Source organism: Lissotriton vulgaris, unplaced genomic scaffold (genome assembly GCF_964263255.1).
Source record: "Lissotriton vulgaris unplaced genomic scaffold, aLisVul1.2 SCAFFOLD_2616, whole genome shotgun sequence".
Lineage (NCBI taxonomy): Eukaryota > Metazoa > Chordata > Amphibia > Caudata > Salamandridae > Lissotriton > Lissotriton vulgaris.
The window spans coordinates 41,363-53,877 of NW_028250909.1; the positions used below are offsets into that span (position 1 = coordinate 41,363).

A 12,515-nucleotide genomic window follows, 5' to 3' on the forward strand; every position below is an offset into this window, starting at 1 on the left:
CCTACCGATGCGCAAGGGTACTGCTACGCAAAAAATTTCCGGATCCAGTCTGACGCCTGGGGATATTCTAAGGTAAGGACTCTATCACTAACTAATGTCTCTTACAGATATATCGTTACACAAGTAGTAACTTGTCCATTAGTGATAAAAGGTGGTCAGTTGGGTGTAATTACAGCAGGGAGAATGTGTCTGAATGGGATGTAGTTATGCGTGGTGTTGATTGGTGTTGTGTTAGTGATGAGTGTGTTGGTTGGTGGTATAGGATAGAGTTGTGTACTGTTTGTGGGTTATGGTGGATATGTGTGGTAGTTGGGATGATAGGGTGTGTAGATGTGGTTTGGTTGGGTTTTTGGTGCATGCTGGTACATTGGTCTGTGCCTAGTGTTGTGCGTGGTGTACATTTGGTGTGAGTGTGTTAGTCTGTTTGTGGATGTGGATGGTGTGGGCTGGGTATTGCTAAATGAGAAACCTTTCTAAACTCTTCCCTCTGACTCCTCCCCTCCAAAACTCCTTTTTACTCATCCAAAAGCCTCTTCCTACTGCTAAGACCTAAAAAAAAATCCTTCACTCTTTTATCCCTCCACTATCCTTTTCAATCAAAATTAACAGATTAACATGTTCACTTCTCAAATTCCATATTCAACTATACTAATATACTGCCCAAATAACTGAATAACATTTCTACTACTCAAATTACTTCATATTTATACTACACTAATGTTCAACACTAATCCTTTATGGGTTCCGGAGTGGCATGCTACTCACCAGAAAAGCGCTTCAACACCCATCAGGGGTAACAAGTGCTATATGAATGCAAATCTCTCTTCCCCTTTTACCCCTCCGCTGTCCTTAACACTCCAAGTAACAGACTAATATCCACCACTGAAATTACCTCATATTTCACCATATTAATTCACCACTAATCCTTTATAGGCTTCCTGAATAGCGTGCGTCAACAGGCGCTATATAAATACAAACCTTTGTCATCCTCTATTCTTCTACTATCATTCCAAATCCAAATTACTGACTAACCTATCCACCACTTGAAATGTACTTGCATGTTTCACTACACTAATTCAACACTAATCCTCTATGGGTCCCAGAGTAGCGTGCTACTCGCTGAAAAAGCGCTTTGACGCCTCGTCAGGGGTAGTAAGCGCTATATAAATGCAGGGAGACCTTTTCCAAAAGTTGGACAAGCGGAGTTAGAGACCCCAGCGGCGTGAATAAACTGTTTTGCCTACCGAGCACAGGAGCGCTGCAGGTCACCTCCACCAACCGCGCCGCCGCCCCGGGACTACGAATCCCGGCAGCCTTTGCGGCGGCGCGTTGCCCTGACGCGACTGGAGCGCCAGGAGGGGCTACAGAGACGCAGAGCCCCCGGCGTCGCGGGACGCCCGGGGCGAAGCCCGGGCGAAGGGCGGGCCCTCTACGGCCCTCAGCGGCCAGAGGAGACTGGGCCACCCCCCTGAAGTCATCCAATTCCCCGAGCTAATAAGGTACCTGTATATGTAGAACACTATTTTGCTCACTAAAGCCATTTACATGGTATTGTCAATTGCGCTATTATGAGGAAACTAGCTAAAAAATCAAGGATGCCTACATTAAGATCAAGCACAAAACCCAAAACGGACAACCCACAACCAGTACCAACATTAACTGCCATTGACATTATGTTGCAGCAAACAATAGGGGTTGTAACTAACGCAATAGCAAACACGGAGAGAAGGATGTCTTTACCACCTATGACTATTGTTCAAGACACACAGGAAGTGGTTACCGATCTCTCTGTAGTTACTCTAGACCCCACAGATGACCCTGATACCAGTCTGGCTGTCACTTCCTCCTCCTTTGTTGATCTCCCGTGCGCCCAGGCTCCTACCGAAAATAGGAAGGAGATAATGGACATACACACAAAAAAGGCGAAATCAAACATCATGGAGAACAAATGGCCCAGAGAATGTTCGAAACGTGGGGGGGGAAAAGCCAAAGTAAAACCACAAATCATAATCTGGTGGCACCTATAAACCCCCCCCACACCTGGAATTCCTTGCTGGATCACTAAAATGGTGGCTGATCTGAAAGCGGATCTAGAAGATACCATCACTGCGCTGATTAAACCCCTTATGGCTAAAATTGATAGGCAAACCTCTTTGATAAATAATAAGGGTGTTGGCCCAAAAGGTCAACTGGTACAAGATAGTGCTTCAACAAAAGTAAGGCATGATGGGGGCTCACCCAAAAAACATAACAAAAGATAAGGCAACTCCAACAACTGAATTGGCATCAAATAAATCCACGAGAGCACCACAAATGAATACAAAAGATGCACAAAATGCCACAACATCACGAAACTTTGGCAGTACCAATATGCAAACAAATGCCCAAACAAAACAACCATGTCAAGGAACTGCTCAAACACTACACGGAAATAAAGATCAAACTCCAAAAGATAAATCTAAGGCAAACCCAACCCACCAGTAAAGGTCCCAAAAAATAAAACATCAACCCGATTTAGGACAATTAACCTTCCCCCTGAAGCTCTGCCCTTTGTAGTCGTGTTGACAGGAGTCCCACCCCTAAGAGAGGGTAAAAGGGAAACACAAGCGGAGTTAAAGAATAAATGTGTACAGTGGTTACAAATAAATAGACCACTACCCCCTAATATTCATGGCGAAATTCTTGCAGTAAGAAGGGGGGAGTGGATTGGGAGAGGAACAAAAACAATAGCAGGGGACATAACAACAGTTAATTTCAGAGACATTGCAGCAGTAAACTTTATATGCAATGCACCCCCTAGCAGAGCTCACTCACAAATCCACCCCGTACATCTATCATACTTTTACCCCTACACACCCCAAAGACCTGTGCAGAGAATTAAAATCCCGATGAATAGGATCTATCAGATGGAACCTCAATATAGATCGGCCCAATGGCAAATGCCATTTCAAGCGATTCCAAACTATGATCCCTTTTTAATGCAGCATGCACATTGGAATAGGTTTAGTGCACTTGAAGAGGTCGATTGACATGCACGGGGAAAACCTCTTTATACACCCATAAGATCAAGGGAGGAAGGGCCGATGCTAACAGGAATGGGAACCGTGAATAGTATAGGACTCTCGGACAGTAAGGGAGGTGGTAAAAAGAGTCTAAAAACCCAAAAAGGAAGATATAAAATAACAGAACATCTAGATCATAAGACAACCACTGAGCTGAGTAGACCGGCTAGCAACATCAGCCCAGAACCCCGCACTAATATACCAACCATAGAAGTAGACCAGGAAGTGTACCCATCAAGAGGTTTAATAGAACAACCTAGGGTGGATACCCATGAAAACCTTTAAATTGTATCCTGGAATATTGCAGGACTAGCAGCCAAATTTGAATCTCAGGAATGGCATGACTATATAAATAAATTTCAAATCGTATGCCTGCAAGAAACATGGGCGGTTGAGCCAAACGAGTATAGTCTTGAGGGATACAAATGTTTTTCTGTCCCTGGCATATATATTAATCACCAAAATATCCAGGCCGCTGGTGGATTTAATACTAACCAGTAGTATGTCAGGACTATCTATAAAAACTTCTTCTACTGTAACACCCACTTGCTGCCGAACCCACACTGTCAGGCCCCCCATGGCACGACCTTTTTGTCCCTTGACAGCCAATTTACTAAAGGACAGATAGCCAGTAAGAAACAATGGATGAAGAGCCCATGTTTCTTGAAAGGACCATACATCCCCTCTGCGAATAAAACTAACCCAATCAGGAGTAGACAGTCTCGACTCAAGACCGGCAATATTCCAGCTACCCAAAATGATACCATGTCCACCTAATGAAGGACTAGAAGGGCCTTGGACAGGGGTGCACTCAACATCAATGGATAGGGCAGCATCTACTTGCGGGGGGAACAACTCCTGTTTTAAAGACACTGTCCCCCATTTCAACTATAGCACAAGGACCAGTGAGCTCACCCAAAGTACCTAATGCTAGGAGATCAGACTCTGTGGATGCAACTGTTGATAACACTGGTTCAAGCACCAACATTGATTCCCCAGACCCATACAATTTAACAAAAGCATCAGTAAAATTTTGAACAGGTTGACCCCTGGGGTCTAGAGCTTTACAGGAATCATACAATTGAAAATCAGCAACCCCTAGACAACCCGGGCTGCCCACGCCTACCCTCGTTGGGGAAGTTGGTCAATCATTGAGATTCAAATCTGATAAGGGCTCATACAAGTTCCTCAACGGGATATTCCAATACTCATTAGGCTGGATGTATTTGCCGGGGTTATTAAGATTAGGAAAGAGACTATGATGATGTTGACGAGAGTTAGGGAAGACGTGTGATGCAGGATAGCCCGAGTACTGGGGGTTGGAATTGGGGTTAGCCCAGGACGGTGTATAAGTAGAGCTGTCATATGCTGATTGTGAATAAGAATGATACATGGCTTCTGGGTTTATTGGTGCCCCATGGAATCTGGGGGTAAAATTGGTCCATTTAAGGGGATAGGGATTACTTTTCGGACGTAGTTGTCCTTGTGGTTTAACCAGGGACTCCGGGTAGAAGTAACTTAAGTTCCTCGTGGAAATTCCCCCATCATAGTTTCCCACATACCAATCGGTCAAGTGGGAAACTACCCTGTGATCCCTGAAATTAATGATCACAGTATCACCCTCAATATCTTTTGGGCGAGGACCCACCCACTTACATCTACGAACTGAAATGATATCGCCGTTAAGATGGGCGGGGAGGGGTCTATTGGTTTTCAACCAAAAGATGACCTTGTTCTTTAAATTAACATTACTTTCCTTATTACCATTTGAGATTGGAGGCACACCCGTCATAATGATAACATAATTAGCAGACTCAGGTGGAAGTTCTACTGTGTTCCTGCGATTTAAGATTGGTCTAGAAGTGGAATTAACTGACTTGGCTACAACTTTATTGGGAGTTGCCTTGCTTCCCGCAGACGATGACTTAGTACTTGGCAGTCGGGGCTTTTCTTTGACAATATTGGAAGCACTTTGGGGTTTGGTTGACAAATCCTGGGCTTTTGGTTTGCTATTTACTATTTTGTTACTGTTAACTCCAGGTTGAATGTTCGGAGGAGCAGCAGTGGCGCAAGGCTTAGATGGAAGAGCAGACTGACTAACCAAACTCGTGGGTAAAGGTGTGACCCCAGGAAGTAAGAGTCGATCCATCTTTTCTCCTAATAACCTTACTCGTTCCAGAAGGGGTAACATGTATGATTTCAAGAGTTTCTCAAAGATATCATAGCACTCCTTGTTAAACCCAGTTGAGGTATCCACCGAGGGCGTTGGTAGATGGGGAGACCCAGCGGGAACCTCAATTACAGGAAGTACCGAAAAGTCAGTTAACTGAGTAATTGGGGTTGAGGGACAAGTTTGTTGATCTATGCCTTTTCTTTTCACACCACCCTTTTTCCTTTTCTTCCTGTGTGGAGGGCAGACAGCTCCTACTTTTCTTGAAGATTTAGATTCAGGGACAATATTAGAATGAGTCAGATAGTTCCCTCCCTGAACATCACTTAAACAAGATTGGTTGGTAAAGGTTGAGTGTAACTCTGGGGCAGCAATCTGTTCAACACGATCGGTAAAATCAATGGGGCTACTCGGGGCAGGATTGGGACTATTATTTTGACCCTCACTATTCATAAAAGAGCAAACTGGGGAACAAATAGGTGCACGAAAAATACTCGGAATTTGGTCAGTGCTTGTCAAGTCCAAATCAATAATCGTTTTCCCTTGCACTGCTGGAACTTGGGAGTTGTTAGGTCCAGGCTGAGTGGTCAACAGAGTTTGTTTCAGGAGTTCAATAGAACGGCGACGCTCAGCCCGCTTTTCTGCTAAGAGAAGTTCTTTATCAATCTCCTTATTTACCTTATCGAAATATTTATCAAGGGGCCCCTGAAATGAAACACCCGCACTAAGTGGAAGAGAACTAGTCATATTTACAATTAGACAAAGTATAACCACGAAGTACTGGACCCCCTGACAACATACACAGGAGCTATATAACAGGGGATAAATTAACAAACAGTTACTAGAAGGAAGTTAGAGACCTGGCCCAGCCCGGCCTCCTTCGGCCCCGGACGGCCACAGACGGTCCCGCCCTTGTCCCGCGCGATCCCGCGCAGCAGGATCACGTCGACCTTTAAATAACTATTAATGTGACTAGCGGGTGGGCGGGCCGGCAGGGAGAGCAGCCCAGCTGGTCCAAATGGGGCGCGCAGGGACTCCTGGTCCTCGGAGTCCCTGCTGTTGCTCGCAGCCCTGCCGGTCGATGAGAAACTGCCCCCTTAACAGTGGTCCTGTCACAGTTTGTAGCTGCGCTGCGGGACCCGCGAAGCGGGTCCGGCGAGGCGTAGCTTTCGGCAAATACCGGCTCCCTGGCAGAAGCAGAGCAGTGACGGCGTGCGGCGTTCAAATGGAGAATCCACTCACTTCCAGGTGAGCTAGGCTTTTGATACTGTGAGCGGGTGGGCGGGGCCGGCAGGGAGAGCAGCCCAGCTGGTCCAAATGGGGCGCGCAGGGACTCCTGGTCCTCGGAGTCCCTGCTGTTGCTCGCAGCCCTGCCGGTCGATGAGAAACTGCCCCCTTAACAGTGGTCCTGTCACAGTTTGTAGGTGCGCTGCGGGACCCGCGAAGCGGGTCCGGCGAGGCGTAGCTTTCGGCAAATACCGGCTCCCTGGCAGAAGCAGAGCAGTGACGGCGTGCGGCGTTCAAATGGAGAATCCACTCACTTCCAGGTGAGATAGGCTTTTGATACTGTGAGCGGGTGGGTGGGGCCGGCAGGGAAAGCAGCCCAGCTGGTCCAAATGGGGCGCGCAGGGACTCCTGGTCCTCGGAGTCCCTGCTGTTGCTCGCAGCCCTGCCGGTCGATGAGAAACTGCCCCCTTAACAGTGGTCCTGTCACAGTTTGTAGCTGCGCTGCGGGACCCGCGAAGCGGGTCCGGCGAGGCGTAGCTTTCGGCAAATACCGGCTCCCTGGCAGAAGCAGAGCAGTGACGGCGTGCGGCGTTCAAATGGAGAATCCACTCACTTCCAGGTGAGCTAGGCTTTTGATACTGTGAGCGGGTGGGCGGGGCCGGCAGGGAGAGCAGCCCAGCTGGTCCAAATGGGGCGCGCAGGGACTCCTGGTCCTCGGAGTCCCTGCTGTTGCTCGCAGCCCTGCCGGTCGATGAGAAACTGCCCCCTTAACAGTGGTCCTGTCACAGTTTGTAGGTGCGCTGCGGGACCCGCGAAGCGGGTCCGGCGAGGCGTAGCTTTCGGCAAATACCGGCTCCCTGGCAGAAGCAGAGCAGTGACGGCGTGCGGCGTTCAAATGGAGAATCCACTCACTTCCAGGTGAGATAGGCTTTTGATACTGTGAGCGGGTGGGTGGGGCCGGCAGGGAAAGCAGCCCAGCTGGTCCAAATGGGGCGCGCAGGGACTCCTGGTCCTCGGAGTCCCTGCTGTTGCTCGCAGCCCTGCCGGTTCAATGAGAAACTGCCCCCTTAACAGTGGTCCTGTCACAGTTTGTAGCTGCGCTGCGGGACCCGCGAAGCGGGTCCGGCGAGGCGTAGCTTTCGGCAAATACCGGCTCCCTGGCAGAAGCAGAGCAGTGACGGCGTGCGGCGTTCAAATGGAGAATCCACTCACTTCCAGGTGAGATAGGCTTTTGATACTGTGAACGGGTGGGCGGGGCCGGCAGGGAGAGCAGCCCAGCTGGTCCAAATGGGGCGCGCAGGGACTCCTGGTCCTCGGAGTCCCTGCTGTTGCTCGCAGCCCTGCCGGTCGATGAGAAACTGCCCCCTTAACAGTGGTCCTGTCACAGTTTGTAGCTGCGCTGCGGGACCCGCGAAGTGGGTCCGGCGAGGCGTAGCTTTCGGCAAATACCGGCTCCCTGGCAGAAGCAGAGCAGTGACGGCGTGCGGCGTTCAAATGGAGAATCAGGAGCCATTATGGGGTATGGGCGAAGACTGGGAAGGTGGTCTCCAGAGCAAATATTAAATTTGTATAGATCAATTTGCTGTGCGAAGGTTACCTATGGTGCGGAAGTATGGGGGTTTATAGACAATAAATTACAACAAATACAGGTGGAAGAAAATAAATTTCTGAGAAGAATTTTGAAATTGTCACAGAGTGTCCCGGCCTATATTATTCATGAGGAAGTCGGAGAGTCCTTTATTGAAGACCGGATTAAAGTTAAACCCCTTTTGGCTTGGGTTAAAATATGGACCAACCCTAATGCGGCCTTCACAAGACAAATCATAATAGACTGCCTTAAACGTGACAAAGGGCACCATATTCCCTGGCTGAAGTACATTAAGGACTCGTTAGAGGAGATTGACTGTATAAATTTCTTCACATCCCCAGAATCCCTAACTGCTGAGAGTAAAACGATGGTAAAAAAACTTTTCTCAGAATGGTTACTGACGATTAGGGCAGAGAGGGAAAGACGCAAGCCCACTGTTTCCTCTTATTGCCAACTTACAGTGAAGCAAGGAATGGAACCATATCTGAGGGTCATGCATAATGCTCAGGATCGCTACCACATGACCCGCTTCAGATTGAACATGCTTCATCATTTATATGCGGTTCCTTCCGGGTTCACTCTTACAGTGGAGGCGAAGGGTACCTGCGGCTGCGACGCTAGGTCTCCGCAGGACACCCTTCACTTTGTTTTACTATGTCCCTTTTATTCCGTCCCAAGACGTAAGTTTCTAGTGGGGATTCTGAAAGAATCAAAAATCAGACAAGCAAAAATGGCCTTGAAGTTTTTACAGGAAGCTGAAGACGCTTGTACATTATTTTGCACTGTAAGCTTTATCCGGGTAGCATTGCGGTTAAGGAACACAAGAGAAAATTGACTTTAATACCATTTAATCCCCTAAAATTAATTCCTTTTCCACTAGTCTAATGAAATATTTTTTAGCCAAATTTTTTAATTTACATCTCTTTTTTTAAACAAAAATGTTCATGTAATATTTGTGTGTATATTGTATAAGTGCTTTTATGGTGTCTTTTTAAGTACCGAATAAAGACTATAAATTGAAAATGCAATTACAATACAGTAGTTGCTGCTTATTATTTAACAATTGCTTGTAATTATATTGTATCATTGATTTGTGTATGTATGTATATTATTTTATAAATATGTGTGTAGTATACTTTTATGATTTTAAAATAATCGAATAAAGTATTTTTGACTCTGACTCTGCTGCTTATTTATCTTATGCCACCAACAACCATTGACTAAGCCAATAGTCCTGACTTGATGTAGGTATGATGTTACTTGTTGTAACTAGTACTTTAAATGGGCCGGTACTCACAGGTACTGAGTACCGGCACTTCTTCGTTTTATCTCTCTGAGTACCGGCACTTCTCTTACTGCCGAGCAGAGTACCGGTACCCATTAAACGCTGGTGCTGGTGCTGGCGGCCTGTCTCTGACGGCCAAGGCACTTCTGTGAACCTGAGCCGAGCCCCTGCTGGACTATTCAGCTTGGGCTCATCTGCATACCATCGGGTGTTCACCATCATGCTGTGTGCAAACAAAGAAATTGAGGCAACCCGGTGACAGCGCTATTAAGAAAGCTGTGGGAGGTAACCAGGTTCAAATGGCTTTAATCCCACCTCATTCTTTTGTGTAAGTGTCTGCTTGTGTTTGTCTGCTTGCCTGTGATTGATTTGTGTGAGATAAATACGAGAGAAAGGGGGAAAGAGTAGAGACACATCTTGGAAGGTATTTTAAAGGAAATTTGTTGAATGGTTGTGTGTGCAGGTCTGCTTTTTTCTGTGTCCCTCGAGAATATGTAGTATTGTGCCAAGCAACAGCAATTAACAATATAGATGTTGCAAATATAAAAAAAACAAGGAAATGTTAGAATATCACCGCGTTTGGCTATGTTGTGTAAGGAGTAAACAAACCTTCTTTGTTTATTGAAAGGCATTTCTCGTGTTTTGGTATGTGCTGGCAAGTTGTATAGAAGTCAAGTATCGGCATGACTTTTCCTAAGCCCCGCCCCCAAGCCCCGCCCACTCGCCACATTTAAATGAGTACCTGCACTATTTCTCTTCCATTTAAACCTACATCTCGGTACCATGACAGAAACGTCAAAATACAAGTCGGGCGGCACTCTATAATAAGCACAGATTTTTAGTTTGTCTTTTAATCCACACCCTTAATGACATTGGCCACGTCCCTTTGAGAGACCCCCCTCCCCCTCCCCCCCCCGCCAGTTTTTTCATCCCACTTGAAGCCCTGGTGCCCTCACCCCCCTGAACCTAAAAGTCAGAGTGGGTTGGGAGACTTTGTTAATCGCAGGCTCCCCCGAGTAAACCTTGTGTTTGGCTCACTGGGCGAAACGTCATGGAGGGCCGAGGGCGGTCCATCGCTGCACACCCCCGGAGTGGTGTGATGGAGCGTCATCTGTTGGCGGGTGGGAGGCTCGGCTTTGCAAACGGCCATGGATTGGCAGTACAGGGCCTGACGTCAGATGGGGGACTCTCCAGTCCCCTTTATTACTGAGCCGGCCAGCAGCGCTCGCATCACTCGGCATCCGAGGAGCACACGAGGCGGCAGGGGTGAAGAGAGCAGCGGCGCCGCCAGCGCACAGTGTGATCATGGGCACCTTTAACGAGCAGCGCCTCAGAGACACCTGCTGCGCCCTTCTGGTGGCGGGGGTGCTGCTTCTGATGACATCAGGTAACGCAGGACAGTGTCCCCCATCACCCTTACCCTCTCCCCCCCCCCCACACACTAGTACTGCTGATCGCAGACAATAGCGGGGAGAGGATAGAAAGGTCGACTTTGAAGCTGGGGAACGAGGTTCGAATCTCGGCAACGACGCTGAACCTCCTGTGATTCTGGGCAAACCACTTAATCTCCAGTGTCTAACAAAATGAATGTGTCCTGGAACGAAACTGTTGCTCTTGTAAAGCGCTCCGATACCCGAGTTCTCGGGTCTAGTTCGCGCTATTTAAAACTAAAAAATATTGGCTTAAGACCCCCGCCCCAAACCCCCAGCAGGTAGTACTGGGGTCACCCTCTCCTTTCTGTAAAGCGCCAACCTCCAGCACAGCGCGTGCCCCTGGGTGACCCCGGTCTCAGACTCGCATAGACTTCCGTCAGCTGGCGCTGAGGTGGTGAATGAATGCATGAATGGCCCCTGGTTCCATTGTGCAGCACACGGACACCTTGGGGTAAAGTCCGCGCTATATAAAAATGCATTAAGTAATACAAAATAAATGCAGATACTCAGGGTACAGGGCAGAGTAAAGGGGTCCGCCTTAGGGGTAGGGACTCCCTGGCACAGCAGGGAAGGGATGGCCCGTTCGTTTCTGATTCACGTGCGTATTTAAACCCCCCCCCCCCCCCCAACACGCACATTCATTCATGGAGCTGGGTCTGACCGTGCAGCGACCCTTGAGCTGCTGCCGAGGTAAATGAGCGGACACCCCTTCCTCGTGCCCTGGAAAGGGGGGGGGGGGCGTCCGCCAGCTGCGCTCCTCCCTGGTAACGCATCTGGCGCTGGCCCAGATGTGCCTTAAACGTGTTTGTTCGCCTGACGCTCCTCAGCCAATGGCTTCGATCAGGTGATGGGGGTGCCACCCACTTAAGACTCGGCCAGTGGCGTCACTAGGGGGGTGCGGGGGTGCGGACCGCACCGGGTGTCACCCCATCTGGGGTGACACCAATCTGGTGTCTCGCTCTGGAAGCAGCAACTAGCGCACGCCACCACGGTGCGCAGTTGCGCAGCGCACCTGCTGCTTAATGCTTACAAATTTAAATACTGCTACCTACTACTGCAGTCAGTGTGTGTGCACTGCAGCACGTCGCCACGCACGCACCGATGCATGTGATGATGCTGGTGGTGCGATGCGGATGCGCGGCGTACCCAGTTTGGGTCCCAGGGCCGTCAATCTTTGCCACTACCAATGACGGCCCTGGGACAGCCCCCACGCGCTGTGCTCCTCTGCTCTGACGCGTCGCGGCGGTCCTGCGCCAGGGAGGAGACGAGACGGCAGCGCAGGGGAGTGCCGAGTGCTCTGCGTGCTAGAATAAAGAAGAATTAATAATTGTCACCGTCCTTGAGGGCCCAGGTAGGTACGGTCTGACGGTTACTTTCCACACGTGTTAGTGAGCTTCATTTAAATGAAATTAATGACATTCCAGCCAGCCAAGTTCATTAGTTAATACTTACAGCCCGACGTCACTTCTGTTTGTTGCAGAAGTTGTGCTGATTGTGAAAGGCTTGCATAACGCACAGGCAACTCGGGTATCCCGAGTCCCGACGCAGCGGTGAAATTGTGGAGGGTGGGTAACATTACCTACTACTTCTCAGAAGTGTGCCTCCTTAACTACCTACCCTGGCCGTCCCCTCCCAGATGTCATTGGGGACATGGAGGGTGGCTTTTTTAACTTCCCTGTGTAATAAATATGTGAGCACGCTCAGGTGAGAGCGCTGATCTGAATCAAAACGTGGCCGTGTGTCTGCCCAA

The 12,515-nt window shown here is 48.6% G+C and overlaps 1 protein-coding gene across 1 annotated transcript in view; it reads left to right on the plus strand.

Moving 5' to 3' along the window:
• Positions 1–10,570: 10,570 nt before the first annotated feature.
• LOC147663081 (uncharacterized) overlaps positions 10,571–12,515 on the plus strand; it is a 54,104-nt gene continuing 52,159 nt past the window's right edge. Inside the window, exon 1 of the mRNA XM_086950693.1 lies at positions 10,571–10,719. Within this exon, the coding sequence (XP_086806819.1) occupies positions 10,638–10,719 (82 nt within the window). The 5' untranslated portion in view covers positions 10,571–10,637. The remainder of the gene's footprint in view (positions 10,720–12,515) is intronic.